Source organism: Globicephala melas, chromosome 10 (genome assembly GCF_963455315.2).
Source record: "Globicephala melas chromosome 10, mGloMel1.2, whole genome shotgun sequence".
NCBI lineage: Eukaryota > Metazoa > Chordata > Mammalia > Artiodactyla > Delphinidae > Globicephala > Globicephala melas.
The window spans coordinates 16632924-16648134 of NC_083323.1; the positions used below are offsets into that span (position 1 = coordinate 16632924).

General features: G+C 41.8%; 1 protein-coding gene across 1 annotated transcript in view; it reads right to left on the reverse strand.

Moving 5' to 3' along the window:
* Positions 1-2356: 2356 nt before the first annotated feature.
* C10H12orf75 (chromosome 10 C12orf75 homolog) overlaps positions 2357-15211 on the reverse strand; it is a 52402-nt gene continuing 39547 nt past the window's right edge. Inside the window, exon 5 of the mRNA XM_060306723.1 lies at positions 2357-3042. Within this exon, the coding sequence (XP_060162706.1) occupies positions 3020-3042 (23 nt within the window). The 3' untranslated portion in view covers positions 2357-3019. The remainder of the gene's footprint in view (positions 3043-15211) is intronic.

Here is a 15211-nt window from a genome sequence, read left to right on the forward strand (position 1 = left end):
GAAATATCCTGCTCATGAGAGGAAACCAGTTCATTTCTCTTTATCATTAAAAGAAAAAGAAAAAGAAAAAGAAAAAGAAAGAAAGAAGAAAGAAAGAAAGAAAGAAAGAAAGAAAGAAAGAAAGAAAGAAAGAAAGAAAGAGAAAGAAAGAAAGAAAGAAAAAAGAAAACTAGTGCTGAACAAATGAGCATACCTGTCCTTAACCAAACAACTCTTGCCAAGAAGAGAGCTCTGAGCAACTTGGGTAAGAAGTAATATAAAGGGGAGCATCTCAAAAATCTCCATTTGGGCTTCCCTGGTGGCGCAGTGGTTGAGAGTCCGCCTGCCGGTGCGCCGGTGCAGGGGACACGGGTTCGTGCACCGGTCTGGGAAGATCCCACATGTCGCGGAGCGGCTGGGCCCGTGAGCCATGGCGGCTGAGCCTGCGCGTCCGGAGCCTGTGCTCCGCAACGGGAGAGGCCACAACGGTGAGAGGCCCTCATACCGCAAAAAAAAAAAAAAAAAAAAAATCTCCATTTACATCCTTCCAAAAGTTCTTCTGGCCATTTTCCCTGAGGATCCATCCCCACCTCAGGCTCCAATGAATCCACGTATTCCCCTAAGGGGGCGTCTTCCCTGGCTACACAGCCCAGCTGAGGACCAACGCAGACTGGTTAGTTCAGAAAAAAAACTAAACGAGACTAACATTCCTTCTCCATGAGATTTTTCCCTCTTCCATTCAATCTAGAGAAGGAAATTTAATCTCAAGGCTAGGAGAGCTGTGAGGAATGACCCAATATAGTCATTTTCAAATCATTTCTAGCAAGAGAACACTTTTGTCCAATGAAATTTTATCCAAAACCATAATGCAGAAAATGGGTAAAGTAGTATTTTTTATATAAATGTATTATTTTATGTTTTTCTTCCAGTTTTATTGAGATATAATTGACATTCAGCATGGTATAAGTTTAAGGTGTACAGCATAATGACTTGACTTACATACAACAGGAAATGATCAACACAGTACGTTTAGCAAACATCCATCTCATGTAGATACAAAATTAAAGAAATAGAAAAAAAAATTTTCTCCTTGTGATGAGAACTCGAGGATTTGCTCTCTTAACTTTCGAATATAACACACGGCAGTGTGAATTATATTTATCATGTTGTTAAAGGTATCATTTTAATTTCAAGTTATCTGCCATTGAATTTGATTGAGGTTCTTTGGATAAATCCAACAAATTATACTGTGGGATTCTGCATAATGTAGGAGAGTTCGGTCCTATATTAGCTTCAGCATCTAAGTTGTGTTATTGCTGTTGCACAGTTCCAAGAAGACCTTGATTTTCACAGTTAGGCAATGTGCCAGTAATTATAATTACAATTCGCCATCTTTACGTTGCACATGAGAGAAACTCAGTTCAACTCAGATTAAGGAAAACAAAATAGAGGGAGCATTTATCAGTTCCCATAAGAAAGAGTCAAGGACTTAAAGAGCTTCAGCCCTGGCAATCTTTTCATCTCCCCCTCTCCCCACCTCTCAACCCTGCTCTCCCTCAAGGTGGCTTTATTCTCAGAGAGCATCCCTGTATTGGAAGGAAAGGTGGCCTCAATAGCTGTAGGCTTACATTATAGTTAAAGCTATGATCATAAAGGGAAAAAATTTTCCCTAAAGTTCTGGAGAAAATTTCAGGGCAGATGCACATTCTCTTCTCAGAAGGGATGACTACAGATAATGACAATAGGGAACTCTTCTTGACCAGGTTAGGGTCACATTATCATCTCGGGATGAGGGAGGGTGTGAGGTCAGCCCTTCCCATCCATGAAGAATCGGTTTCCAAGGGGGAGGAGGGCTTCTGTTAGCAGAACAAGGGGTAAAGGACAGTGTGCTAGACAAACAAAACCCATAGTACCACGGCTCACTTAATTTACATAAGTAGCTACACAGGTAAAAGGTTTCATAGCTCACCTTCCAATCTCAGTTTACTGGAACAGACTCAGAGCTTGAGAGATAGTAGGAATTAATTGGTCTAACAATGAATCACTAACATTAACAATTATTCACGTTCCTTAACTACTAACTGTTGTCTTAGGAGAGATGTGATGAACAAGTCTTCAGCCAATTTTGATTTTCCTTGTTTTGAAAAACCAGAACACTTTTCAAACATACCTTGAAACATTCGATGACAACATTTTTAATTACTAGAAATCTCAATTTCTGTTCTGTCAGATTGTTACAGAATACTTCACAACTAATTTATTTCGTTTTGAATGTTCAGTCCACAATTGTGTTACAAGAATTTATCCACTAGCAGTTTCAGGCAAGTAGATGCGTGCTGGCCTAAATTGTTTCTAAATTTTAGTGTAACACTCCAGCCCCATCAGTTAATGAGACTTCCACCAGAATTTTAAATATGTGCAGAGCTGTGGTCCAAAGTTCCATAAACCATGCAACATATGTTAAAAAGCAAAATGGTGGTGACCCCCCTGCTTTGCTACATGGTAGGATATGATACATTTGAGTCTTACTGTTCTTTTTAATCAATTTTATTGAGGGATAGTTAACATGCAATGAAATGAACCCATTTCAAGAGTACATTTCAATGAGTTTCCTAGATAATTAAAATTAACTTTAATAATAGTATTCTAGATTATAATCTTTAGCATTTACATGAGATCTAAACTTTCCCATCTCAAAAATAAGATCCCTGGGATTAACATGACCAGATATTTTTAAATATTATAAAGCTATAATAACCAAAACGGTTTGAGACATTGAAGCACTGTATTAGCTTGCTAGGGCTGCTATAACAAAGTACCACAAACTGGGAGAAAGGTATTGTCTCACAGTCCTGGAAGCTGGAAGTCCAAAATCAAGGTGTTGGCAGGGCCATGCTCCCTCTGAGACATGGGGAAGGATCCTCACCTCTTACTGACTTCTGGTGGTTCACAGGTACTCTTTGGCATTCCTTGGCTTATAGGTACATCAACCCGGTTCTTCTTCTTCGTATGACTGCCTTCCCTCTGTGAAGGGGGACATCTATCTCTGTGTCCAAACGTCCCCTTTTTATAAGGACAGAAATTATATTGGATTAAGGTCCACCCTAATGAACTCATGTTAACTTGATTACCTATGTAAAGACCCACTTTCCAAATAAGGCCACATTCTGAGGTCCTGGGGGTTAGGACTTCCACATGTCTCTTTCATGGGATACAGTTCAACCCATAATAACCAGGAATAGCAGATGAAGTAGAATTTTACCAGAATTGACCCAAACACCAAAAAAGTGATAAAGGTGCCATTTCAAACCTGTTGAGAAAAGATGGATTATTCAATACATGATGCTTGAACAACCAGGCAGCCGTCCAGTTGTATCAACAACTAAGTTGTATACTTTGCACTGTGTACCTGATCACTTCCCAGTTCCTGGTTCTAGTCCCTGGGGAAGCCTCACTGGCCTTGGGTTCTATGAAATACTCCATTATCCCTCCAAATAAATTCACGTTTTTACAAGGACTGGCTTGAGTTGGTTTCTGTAGCTTGCAACCATTTCAGAGGCTGATGGCCTCCTAACTGGGCCTTCCTTCTCACAAGGAAAAGTTTATATGTCCTTCATTAAAAAAAACAAAAAAAAACACCAAAAAACCTTTCCTCTCTGTCACCCTGCCTCCTTCCCAATTCATCTGGCTTCTCGCCTCCACCTGGAAGTAGGCTATTTGAAGTCAGTTGGTTCCTTCTGTGTCTTCCATCATTCCAGGCCTCCCAGGAGAAGTGATCAGTCCGAGCAGAAGCTGTCCTTTGAGGGCCACTAGGAAGTCTGCAAAGCCAGCTAAGATCGCAACTATTTTAAAACCCAGACATCAAAGTATTTGGATGGGATCCAGAGTTTCCTGCCTCCCCAAGACCTCCTTCCAGAAGAGAATCAAACTGTCGAGGAGGAGGAAAAATCCACCTTAATTGGACCTCTGATTCCCAAAACTGCTATTGGACTTCTTACTACAGAAAGGAGCTCCTTGGTAGCTGGCTTATTATTTTTCTGAAAATTGGTGAGATGGAGGGCAGCCCTAAAACCAGACAAAGCACACTTCATGCCAGAGGCTTTCTCTCTGTGAGGTTTCCTCTTACAATGTCCAGTTTGGCTTTTCAAACAGCAGCAAGAGCCCCCGTCTATTGAGCACTTACGATGTGTCTGGCGTGCGTAAGACTCACATGATTATATTCTTGAATCCTCTCCATGGCCGCATAAGGTAGGTTCTATTTTTATTCCCATTTTACATATGAGGAAACTGAGGCTCAAGGAGGTGAAGTAGATTTTCCCAAGCCCACACATTTAGGAAGTAAGGAGCACAAATTTGAACCCAGGGTTTGTCTGACTTGAGTCTGCTCTCAACCACTAATCTGAGAATCCTAAGTCAAAACGTCTAAAGGCGCCAAGTGGGAGCAGAGAGGATGGTGTGGACCAGGGGTAAGACATGGGGAATGGCAGGCAGAACGGGGAGCCCGAGGGCCCCATCTGAAGAAGGCACCAACTGGTGGCAGCAGCCAGTCCTAGCCCTGTGGGGAAGTGGCCCAGTGTGGCCAGATTTTCCATTTTCCAAGAGAAGCTTGAAATCTGGATTTTATATGAAATCTCCCAACTTTTATGGGAACTGATTCAAATATTTTTAGAAAAAAACACGGTGCAGCCTGGAAAACTGGCATCCGCAGTCCACTGTTAGGCAGGAACTCTTATTCCCCACTCCTCGTGTTTCCTGTGGGAAGAACTTTACCTGGACTACCCCCATCCTTCCCCTCTGATTGGTCAGTTTCCAGGAAGGAACTGGGCTTGCTCAGCTAATCTCCATCCTCCTCCTGAGCCAACCTGCCCTGGGGTAAAGCTTCAAAGAAAGGCTGGGTGGGAAAGTCCATCTATCGAGGGATGCGGCACTCACAAACCCACTTCCTTGTGAGCAGAAAGTCGTGTTCTCCAAACTGCTTTTGTGGTGTTTTAATTTCCTGTGGATGCCATAATGAAGTACTGCAGAATGTAGTCTCTCACAGTTCTGGAGGCCAGAAATCCAAATCTAAGGTGTCAGCAGGGCCATACATCCTCTGAAGATTTTAGGGAAGAATCTTTTCTTGCCCTTGCTAGCTTCTGGTGCCTCCTGGTAATCCTTGGCATTCCGTGGCTTACAACTGCATCACTCCCACCTCTGTCTTCATCTTCATATGACATGCTCCCTTTGTTTTTCCTTCTTGTAAGACACCAGACATGTTGGATTTAAGGCCCATTTAAGCCGGTATGAACTCATCTTAACTAATTACATCTGCAAGGACCCTATTTCCAAATCAGGTCACATTCTGAGGTGCTGAGTGGACATGAATTTTGGAGGGGGATGCTATTCAACTCAACAGATTTTTTTTAAGAGTGATATTTTAATCTCCACCTGTCTGATTCCTGTGTCTATCTCTACACTGGTTCCAACTGGGAGAGGAAGAAAAGACTGTTGTTTCTTTATCTCCTAAAAGTCCAGCTGTCGTATCTAACACGAATGTTGCCTATTTGCAATCTCTAAACCAGCGGTCCCCAACCTTTTTGGCACCAGGGACCGGTTTCATGGAAGACAATTTTTCCACGGATGGGGGGGATAGGGGGGATGGCTCAGGCAGTAACGTGAGCGATGGGGAGCGATGGGGAGCGGCTGATGAAGCTTCGGCTGCCGCTCACCTCCTGCTGTGCGGCCCGGTTCCTAACAGGCCGCGGATCGGTGCCAGTCCGTGGCCTGGGGGTTGGGGACCCCTGCTCTAAACCACACAGTAATGAGGTCATCTCTCTCCTGCATACTTTTTTCTTTTCTTCCCTGTCATTTCCTCTTATCTCTCTTTCTTTTTGCTTTTTAACCACTCTTTTGTTAGTTAAGTCTGTGACAAATATTACTATGCTGTAGTAGAAAGTCTTTGAGGTTGTACAAACCTAGACTCAAGCCCCACCTTGCCATCTACCAGCCTTTGGGCCTGATTCCTCGTGGAGTCAGGGAAGGCTTCCTGGAAGAGGTGGCTGAAGATGGGCAGCAGTGGCAGGACTTCTGGTATCCAGTCACAACAGCATGAATGTCCGGTTCCATCACCATCAGTGTCTGCACTGAGCGGCAGCAGCAGCAGTGGGATCTTCACTGGGGCAGCCCCCATGGGATGGCCTGGGTGTTGCTTCTGGCTGAAATAGCCTCAGAGCCTGACACTCTCTGCCTTCCTTCTTCTCCCGCACCCCAGATTCTTGCACTCCTAATATCCTTTCATTAATTCATTTTATGCTAAAATTAGTTAAGGCAGACTCTGCTGTTTCAACAAAAGCCCTGACTGTTATAGTAAATAGTGTCAGGGGTTGTCACTGGCAGTGGACACTCAAGGACAAGGGCATCAAGGATGGATTTCTGGCTCGACTCGCTCTGAAGTTGGGAGATTACAGCTAAAATTGTAAGATGGGACTCTAGTAGTGCATGGCATTTCATGGGTAAATCCAGCAATTATATTATCACCTGGGATCTCTGGAAACAAAATGTCCTTGAAAAGTGAAGCTTAAGCGGGGGGCCAGGGGTCACATGGCCATTATCCTGAGCAGTGCGATGGGCTTGAGGGATTCAAGGACTGTGGGTGGTAGGATGGATCATGGTCTGCACTTCTGCGTTCCTGTCTAAAAGGATTCCCCATCCTGGCAACAATAAGAAAGAAAGGATGGAGGGATGGAGGGCGTGAGGGAGGGAGGAAGGAAGGAAGGAGGAAAGAAAGAGAAAGAAAGAAAGGGGGAGAGAGAGAGAGAGAGAAATGAAGGGGGAGGGAGGGAGGGGGAAGGAACGAAGGAAGGGAAGGAAGGAAGAAAGGGAGGGAGGGAGGAAAGGAGCGGGGAGAGAGGCAGAGGGGGAAGAAGGAAGGAAAGAAGAAGGGACTTAGATTCTAAAGTCTTCAGGTTAAGTTGAAAGACCATGGATGAGACTTCACTCTATGCTGGGTAGGAAGCTGGACAGGTTCAGTATGTACTTGCACAGCAACAGTATTGGTAAGAACCGGCAGTTTCAGGTAACAGGCATTGCAGAGCAGCTGCCTGTTTCCCATGAAGCAGCCATGCTGTCATCATACCACTCATCTTCAAAGTGAAATGGGCACCAAGCCCATCTTTCCCTGGAACGTCCTATGTGCTGGTCATTCCCTAGCACATTCTCTTAATACTCCCTCAGCTTTCTATATGCTGTCCTCTAGTGCTCTATTTGTTTTTTTAAAAAATCAAGTTCCAAAATGTACTCCCTCCCACCTTCAATTATCGGCCTCCATTAATATTGGACTTGATTATTTAAATTGTCAGAAGTTCAATTTTTAATTTTGCATGAGCGGCCCTTTGATCAAGATTCAAATGTGGGACTTCCCTGGTGGTCCATTGGCTAAGACTCCACGTGCCCAATGCCGCAACTAAGACCGCAAATAAATAAATAAAATAGTTTTTAAAAAAGAATCAAATGTAATGTCAGTTGTTGAACGTTCAAATGTTCACAGTACATATATTGAATTTCTTTACACAATACCTATTTTTTCTTTTTAAGATGCAATGTAAAAAAATTTGTCTGGAATTTCCCTGGTGGCGCGGTGGTTAAGAATCCGCCTGCCAGTGCAGAGGGCACGGGTTTGATCCCTGGTCCGGGAAGATTCCACATGCCGCGGAGCAACTAAGCTTATCAGCCCGTGTGCCACAACTGCTGAGCCTGTGCTCTAGAGCCTGCGAGCCACAACTATTGAGCCCACACGTCACAACTACTGAAGCCTGTGCGCCCTAGGGCCCCCATGCCACAACTACTGAGCCCATGTGCTGTGACTACTGAAGGCCACATGCCTAGAGCCCGTGCTCCACAACAAGAGAAGCCACTGCAATGAGAAGCCCGCGCACCGCAATGAAGAGAAATCCTCTCTCGCTGCAACTGGAAAAAGCCAGGGCGCAGCAACGAAGACCCAATGCAGCCAAATATATATATAAAAATAAATAAAACTTAAAAAAAATTTGTCTATGGGAAAATCCATATGTTAGCTGTGTTCTCAACTTGATCTGTGTCCCCAGTTCTTTAATTTCTGTTGTTATCAGCAGCATGATGAATTTCGTAAAGGAGAATTGAGGGAGAGGCCAGTGCTTAGAATAATACAAGACATGAGGGGACTCAGTACATATTTTTTGAGTAGATGAATAAAGCAATGGGCAGCATAATGAGGTACATGAATAGCTTTGGGCACCATCCTGGTTCCCTCATTCACACTCCCCATTCTCAGACCTGGGAAAATATGTGGAGATCCCATTTACCAGCAGACAATCACAAACTAATATAAATACTACATCTGCCCTTTTATCCCTTCTTCCCCTCCCCTGAATTTCCCAGGGCAGTCAGCAGTGAAATAGGCTGACCTAACATCAGCCCCTGAAGAAATGAGAAGGAGTTATGTCCTGACTTAAGAAAAGTGTCTAGAAGAATACATATAAATAAACACAGTTTACTCTTTGATATAGTGTATGTTTCATTATGCAAGTAATTGGCATGTGTTACAAGTGGGAGGAATCCAAACATAAATAAGGATCCATGTGGTCCATGGCAATGTCTCTGGCACAGATCCAGTCTTGTAATCCTCATAATGTTGACGACGTTACTGAACACTTACTCCAGTCAGGCCATCTTCAAATCACTTTACATATATTAACTCACTTGATTCTCACACCTCTGAGAAGTAGAACCTATTTTTCTCTGGGTCTTTGGTTTCCTTGTTTTGTAAAATGGAAATAACATTTGTTCCTATTATGATAGGATTATTGTGGAAATTCAATGAGTTAATGCATGGCATGTAGGAAACACTTGACACCTACTGCTTTTTTGATATTTTATCGTAGTTACTTGTCTCCATTTTACAGATTAGGAAACTGAGACACAGAGAAGTTAAGTAAATTGCCCAAGATACACAGCTAGTAAGTGGCAAAGCCAGGATATAAACTCTTGGCCATTATGAAGAAACTGATGAATCCTCGTATGCATGAATATATTAAGGAAAGTAAGATAAGGATTACTTCCCACCAGCAATAAAGGGGGAAAAAATTAAGCTGCTATTAGATTTGATTCCACCAGAGGGCAGTAAATGTATGCATTACACAGGCATGACCCTAGCCCATGGAGTTTGTCTTTTTTTTAAGACGTTAAAGTCTGAAAGTTATCGCAGATTTTATGCCGATTGTTAAGGAAGAAATCAATTCAAACTTCTTCCTATCAGCTTAAAGTGTAGAAGATTGCTGTGAGGGTTAAATATAATATAGTTTAAAATGTCTTATAAACTGTCAAGATCTGGTAAACTGATGAAAGGACTTCATCCATCAATATTCACTTCATATTTTATTCACGCCTGTGAGCCTAACACTTCACTAGTGCTAGGGGTCAGGGTGTACCAGGCATGAAGGTCACTGAACAGTGAGAGACAAGGACCCTCCCCACCACTGCACTACCCCCCACTCACCCTTATTCTGTGTGTACACACACACACACACACACACACACACGGGATAGTTCTGTATATAATTTTTATCTCTGCTTTCTGAAATATAATATGCATATTTTCCCATTGAATTACATATTCTTCAAAAGCATGATTTTTCTGACTATGTAATATTCCTGTGCAGCTGACTCATAATTTTTAAGTATTCCTTTATTGTTGAACACAGCAAAGGAGACAATTGAGTGAAGAGAAACTTATGAAATGGGTGGAAATATTTGTGAACCATATATCTTTCTGATAAGGGGTTAATATCCAAAAAATATAAACTCAACTCAAGAGCAAGAAAACAAATAACCCAATTAAAAAATGGGTAAAGAACCTGAATAGACATTTCTCAAAAGGAGAAATACAAACAGCCAAGTACATGAAAAGGGTTCAACGCGACTCATCATCAGGAAAATGTAAATCAAAACCACAATGAAGTATCACCTCACACCTGTTAGAATGGTCATCATCAAAAAGACAAACAGTAAATCCTGGAGAGGATGTGGGGAAAAGGAAATCCTTGTACTCTGTTGATGGGAATGTAAATTGGTGCAGTCACTATGGAAAACAGTAAAGAAGTTCCTCAAAAAATTAAAAATAGAACTACTATAGGATCCAGCAATTCTCCTTCTGGGTATATAGCTGAAAGAAATGAAATCACTATCTCAAAGAGGTATCTGCACCCCCATATTTACTGCAGTATTATTCACAATAGTCAAGACATGGAAACAATCTCGGTGTCTGTTGATGGAGGAATGGATAAAGAAATGTGGTGTACATATACAATGGAATATTACTCAGCCATAAAAAGAAGGAAATCCTGCCATTTGCAACAACATAGATGAACCTGGAGGACATTATGCTAAGTAAAATAAACCAAAGAGAAATACTGTCTGATCTCACTTGTAAGTGGAATCTTACGACAACAAAAAATGAACTCATAAAAACAGAGAGTAGGGCTTCCCTGGTGGTGCAGTGGTTGAGAATCTGCCTGCCAATGCAGGGGACACGGGTTCGAGCCCTGGTCTGGGAAGATCCCACATGCCGCGGAGCAACTAGGCCCGTGAGCCACAACTACTGAGCCTGCGCGTCCGGAGCCTGTGCTCTGCAACAAGAGAGGCCGCAACAGTGAGAGGCCCCCGCACCGCGATGAAGAGTGGCCCCCGCTCGCCGCAACTAGAGAGAGCCCTCTCACAGAAACGAAGACCCAACACAGCAAAAATAAATATAAATAAATAAAAATTTAAAAAACAAACAAACAGAGTAGAACAGTGGGTACCAGGGTCTGGGAGAGTGGGGGAAATGGGGAGATGTTGGTTAAAGGGTAAAAAGTTCCCATTATGGAGGATGAATAAGTCTAGACATCTCATGTACAGCATGATGACTATAGTTAATAATACTGTGTTGAATACCTGAAATATGTTACGAAAGTAGATTTCAAGTGATCTCATCACACACAAAAAAATGTATGGGAGATAATGTGTTAGTTTGACAGTAGCACTCATTTCACTATGTATATCAAATCATGTTGAACACCATAAATATATACAAATTTTATTTTAAAATACATTTTAAAAAATTAAAAAGCAAATGGTCTGTAATAGTCCTGATCTTCCTCCAAAATCTCCCTTCCCAGCAGCCCTCTAACCTCTACTATGACTCTCCCATTTGCCATCCTTTTCCAGCCACACTGAGTTCTTTACTCTTCTTCAAATATTCCAGACACACTTTTGCATGGGGCATTTTAACTTGCCAGTTCTCCTTAAAATGTCCTTCTGCTGGAACCCACATGGGTAGTTACTTCTCCGTCAGTTCTTTGCCTTCAAATGTCATCTTTTCGGTGAGTAATTCCCTGATTGTCCTATTTAAGATTAAAATTGCAATACCCACCTTTCCAACTAGCTCTATATTCCCCCTTCTCTAGTTTAGTTTTCCCCATAGAACTTATTACTCTGACAACTACATATATAATATTTATTCACTTAGTGCATCTCCCCTCTGTAAAACCTAAAACACATGATATCAGGGACCTTTGTCTGATTTGTTCACCACTGCATCTCCAATACCTAAAACAATGCCAGGCCTAGAGTAGACACTCAGAAAATAATAGTTTGATGAATGAATCAATGAATGAATTAATTCTGCTAATAATCCTAGAGGAAAATTAGAATAGATTTTGTCCCATTCATTGAAAATTTCCAAGGCACAGAAAAGCCAAATGATTTACCAAAGGCCTTAAATCTGTTCCAAAGATACTATTGCTCTAGAGAAGACACCACAGTCTGTCCCTGTCTGAGAGTCACAAATTATCTTGCTTTCACACCAACCCAAGGCCATTTCTTCATAATACGTTCCTGGGACCCAATTCTAAGAAGAATGGAAAAGAATATACAAGGCACCTGCATTCTAGGGAGTCTGCAATACTCTTCTATTAAATATTTAGAGGATAAGCAAAATAGGTAATCAAGTGCTAAATTATCTAAGTGTTACAGACTCTACTGGTGGAGAAAGAAGTTTGTCTTCATTTAAGGGATTGCTTTAGTGGAGAGAGAAGTGGGAGAGCAATGTGATGGCTTCAACGTTAACAAAAACCCAATTACTAAGCACCTGGTTATACCTGCTGCTAGGGTAGGCATTGCCCTGCCCTGTGGAATGTTTCTGACCTTCCTAATGGAATGTTTTGTTTGGAATATACACTTCTGTTTCTTCATTTTCCTTGACTCTCTGTGTTGGTTTCTATGCATTAGATTAAACAGCCAGCCACCTCTCCAGTCTGGAAGGAGTGTCTCGTATAGGAGATGGACCTTATTGTTTGTCTAACAAATGTTTCTACAAATTGCACTGTGTCTGAAAACTCCAAGTCTTTTGTATTATGGATTAAATGGGAAAGGCCCACCTTCACAAAACACAACTGCAAGTATTGATCATGCTTCCTACAGAGAGAGACTCACAAACCAAGAGTTGGAACAGACCATAAGACAAAGCCTTCTGATGGCCCCCAGGTGAATGGAGGGACCCAGCAGGTAAACCTCACAATTGCTTCTGTCCACAGTGGTTTCGCACAGGCTTCAGGAGAAGCTCCAGCGCGGCCCACGATGCTCTCCGTAGCTCACCTCGCCCACCTCTCCGACCCCATTCCCACCTCCTCCCACCCACCCAGGATGAACTCCCAGCAGTTCCCAGACCACGCTGAGGGTCCTCAGGGCTCTGCGCCTTTGCACCTATGGCTCTCTGCCCAAACTTTTCCTCTTTTCCTGCCTATAGTTGGCTACCTGGCGCTCTCCCTTGTGGCTCTGCAGGGGACTGCTCTCTGGGGAGTCTTCCCTAAGCCATGAGTCTGACATGGGTGCCCCTACGCTGTGCTCCCAAAGTCATCATGGTCCCCTGGGCGTTGCTCTGTGTTTATTACAGGTTAACCAGTGTAACCCCACTATTCTAGAGCCCCGAATGTAGGGGGTGGGTCTTCCAGCAGTACCCTTGGTAACTAGTGTGCCCCAAGTGGGGCACAGCAAGAACTCAAGTGGTGATGATTGATAAACAACTAAAAATCAGAATGGGGTATCAGAACCCAATCTATGGAAAAGCACATCGTTTTGTACTGCTGGGATTTATCATGTGCATTAAGTAAAAGTAATGTAAAGAAAATGTAAAATGAAATGGAAGAAAATGTAAACTATCTTCCTGCGAATGAGTTCCTTACATAACTTTTCCCTCCTGAAATTCTTCACAACTTTGGGCATAGATATAACATGACTACATAAAGCTCCCATTTGCAAAACGGAACCTGTTTTCTTCTCCTCTTCAAGCTCTTCTCAATTCAAAAGCCCAGAGAGATAACTTCCCAGTTGTACTAACTTAGCCCCTTCTGTCATTCTGTTCCTCTCTCCAAAGCCTAGTCCAGCTCACTATTTTTTTTTTTTCTTTTTTGCGGTACGCGGGCCTCTCACTGCTGTGGCCTCTCCCGTTGCGGAGCACAGGCTCCGGACGTGCAGGCTCAGCGGCCATGGCTCACGGGCCCAGCCGCTCTGTGGCACGTGGGATCTTCCCGGACCGGGACACGAACTCGTGTCCCCTGCATTGGCAGGCGGACTCTCAACCACTGCACCGCCAGGGAAGCCCTCCATTATTACTTTTGAGAACTCAGTTCATCAAGCCAGCCACTTTTCCATAAAATCCCAGAAGTTAGCTGTACTTGCCAAACCAGATTTCTACATTCCAGAGACTGAAACAGTTCTTCCAAAACTAAATTCTAGCAGTCTCCTTTAACCAAGTCTAGGAATAAATGTCTCCTGACCTAGAAGGTTTCTTAAGAAAACCTTTTCTAATCTAAACACACAATTTTATTAATCAGAAATTCTCTGAAACTCCTCTCTCCAGTACACATACATTTCAATAACAATCTTACAAAGAAGCAGAATATAGTTTGAAAAGCTATTAACTCTTAAATTTCAGGCATTTTAAAGGCTTCTCTAATCTCTCACTTTTCTTTTGAAAGCTCCTAATGTTAGTAATTATTCTTCTCTAAGACTTTCACTCAAGATCTTTGCAATACTTAATAAAAATTATAATCATTAACCTTAAGACATAGGTAAGTGGGTGGTAGGTATTATTAACTGGTAAGAATCATGAGGTTCTAAATTTAAATAATGTCTAGTTGAAGGAAAATGGTAAGACTTGTCATAATATGGAAAACACTGTTCATTTATAATTAAATTTGATGAAGTTTTAGGAATGCGTTTTAACTAACTTTTGAATTGGATTTTTATTCTGCTTGCTATTAAAAGTCAACCTAAGAAGAAAAAAAGGATGGGGTTTGTCAAGAACCAACATGAAAACACTACCAATGGGCAAAGCTTGAACAATTTGAGCAATAAAATAGTGACTATAGTGTTGGATTATAACCTAAAGAAATTAATATCTATGAGTCCATATGGATATAAATAAATGATTGAATAAAAAGTAAATTTGGGAGATAAGACAAAATATTCCTTAGAGAAGAATTCCAAGTAACACATGTGAAGGAACAAGGGGAGTAGAAAATCAGCATTGGAACACCACAGTATATGCTACAAGCAAGGTCCAAAGGTGAATGCTAAAATTAGCGGACAAATCTTTAAGGAGAAACAGGACATGTGCAGAGTCTCAAAGTATCTCCCCCAACATAATTAATAATTACTGTGGTGCTTGGTTTTTCCCCTTTCCCTCTTGATCTGAAGTATAATTGACCTACAACATTTTGTTAATTCCAGGAGCACAACAGAGTGACTTGATATTTCTATACATTTCGAAATGATCACGAGTCTAGTTACCATCTGTCACCATACAAAGATGCTACATTATTATTGACTATATTCCCCACAATGTACATTTCATCCCTGCGACTCCTTTTTTTGTAACTGGAAGTTTGTACTTCTTAATCTCCTTCAGCGATTTCACTCTTCCCCCCAGCCCCTCCCCTCTGGCAAACAGCTGTTTATGTCTATGACTCTGTTTCTGTTTTGTAATGTTTGTTCCTTTGTTTTGTTTTTTCGATTCCACATATAAGTGAAATCATACAGTATTTGTCTTTCTTTGTCTGACTTATTTCATTAAGTATAATACCCTCTAAGTCCATCCATGTTGTCACAAATGGCAAGATTTTCATTCCTTTTATGGCTGAATAATATTTCATTATATACATAATATATAATGCTTATA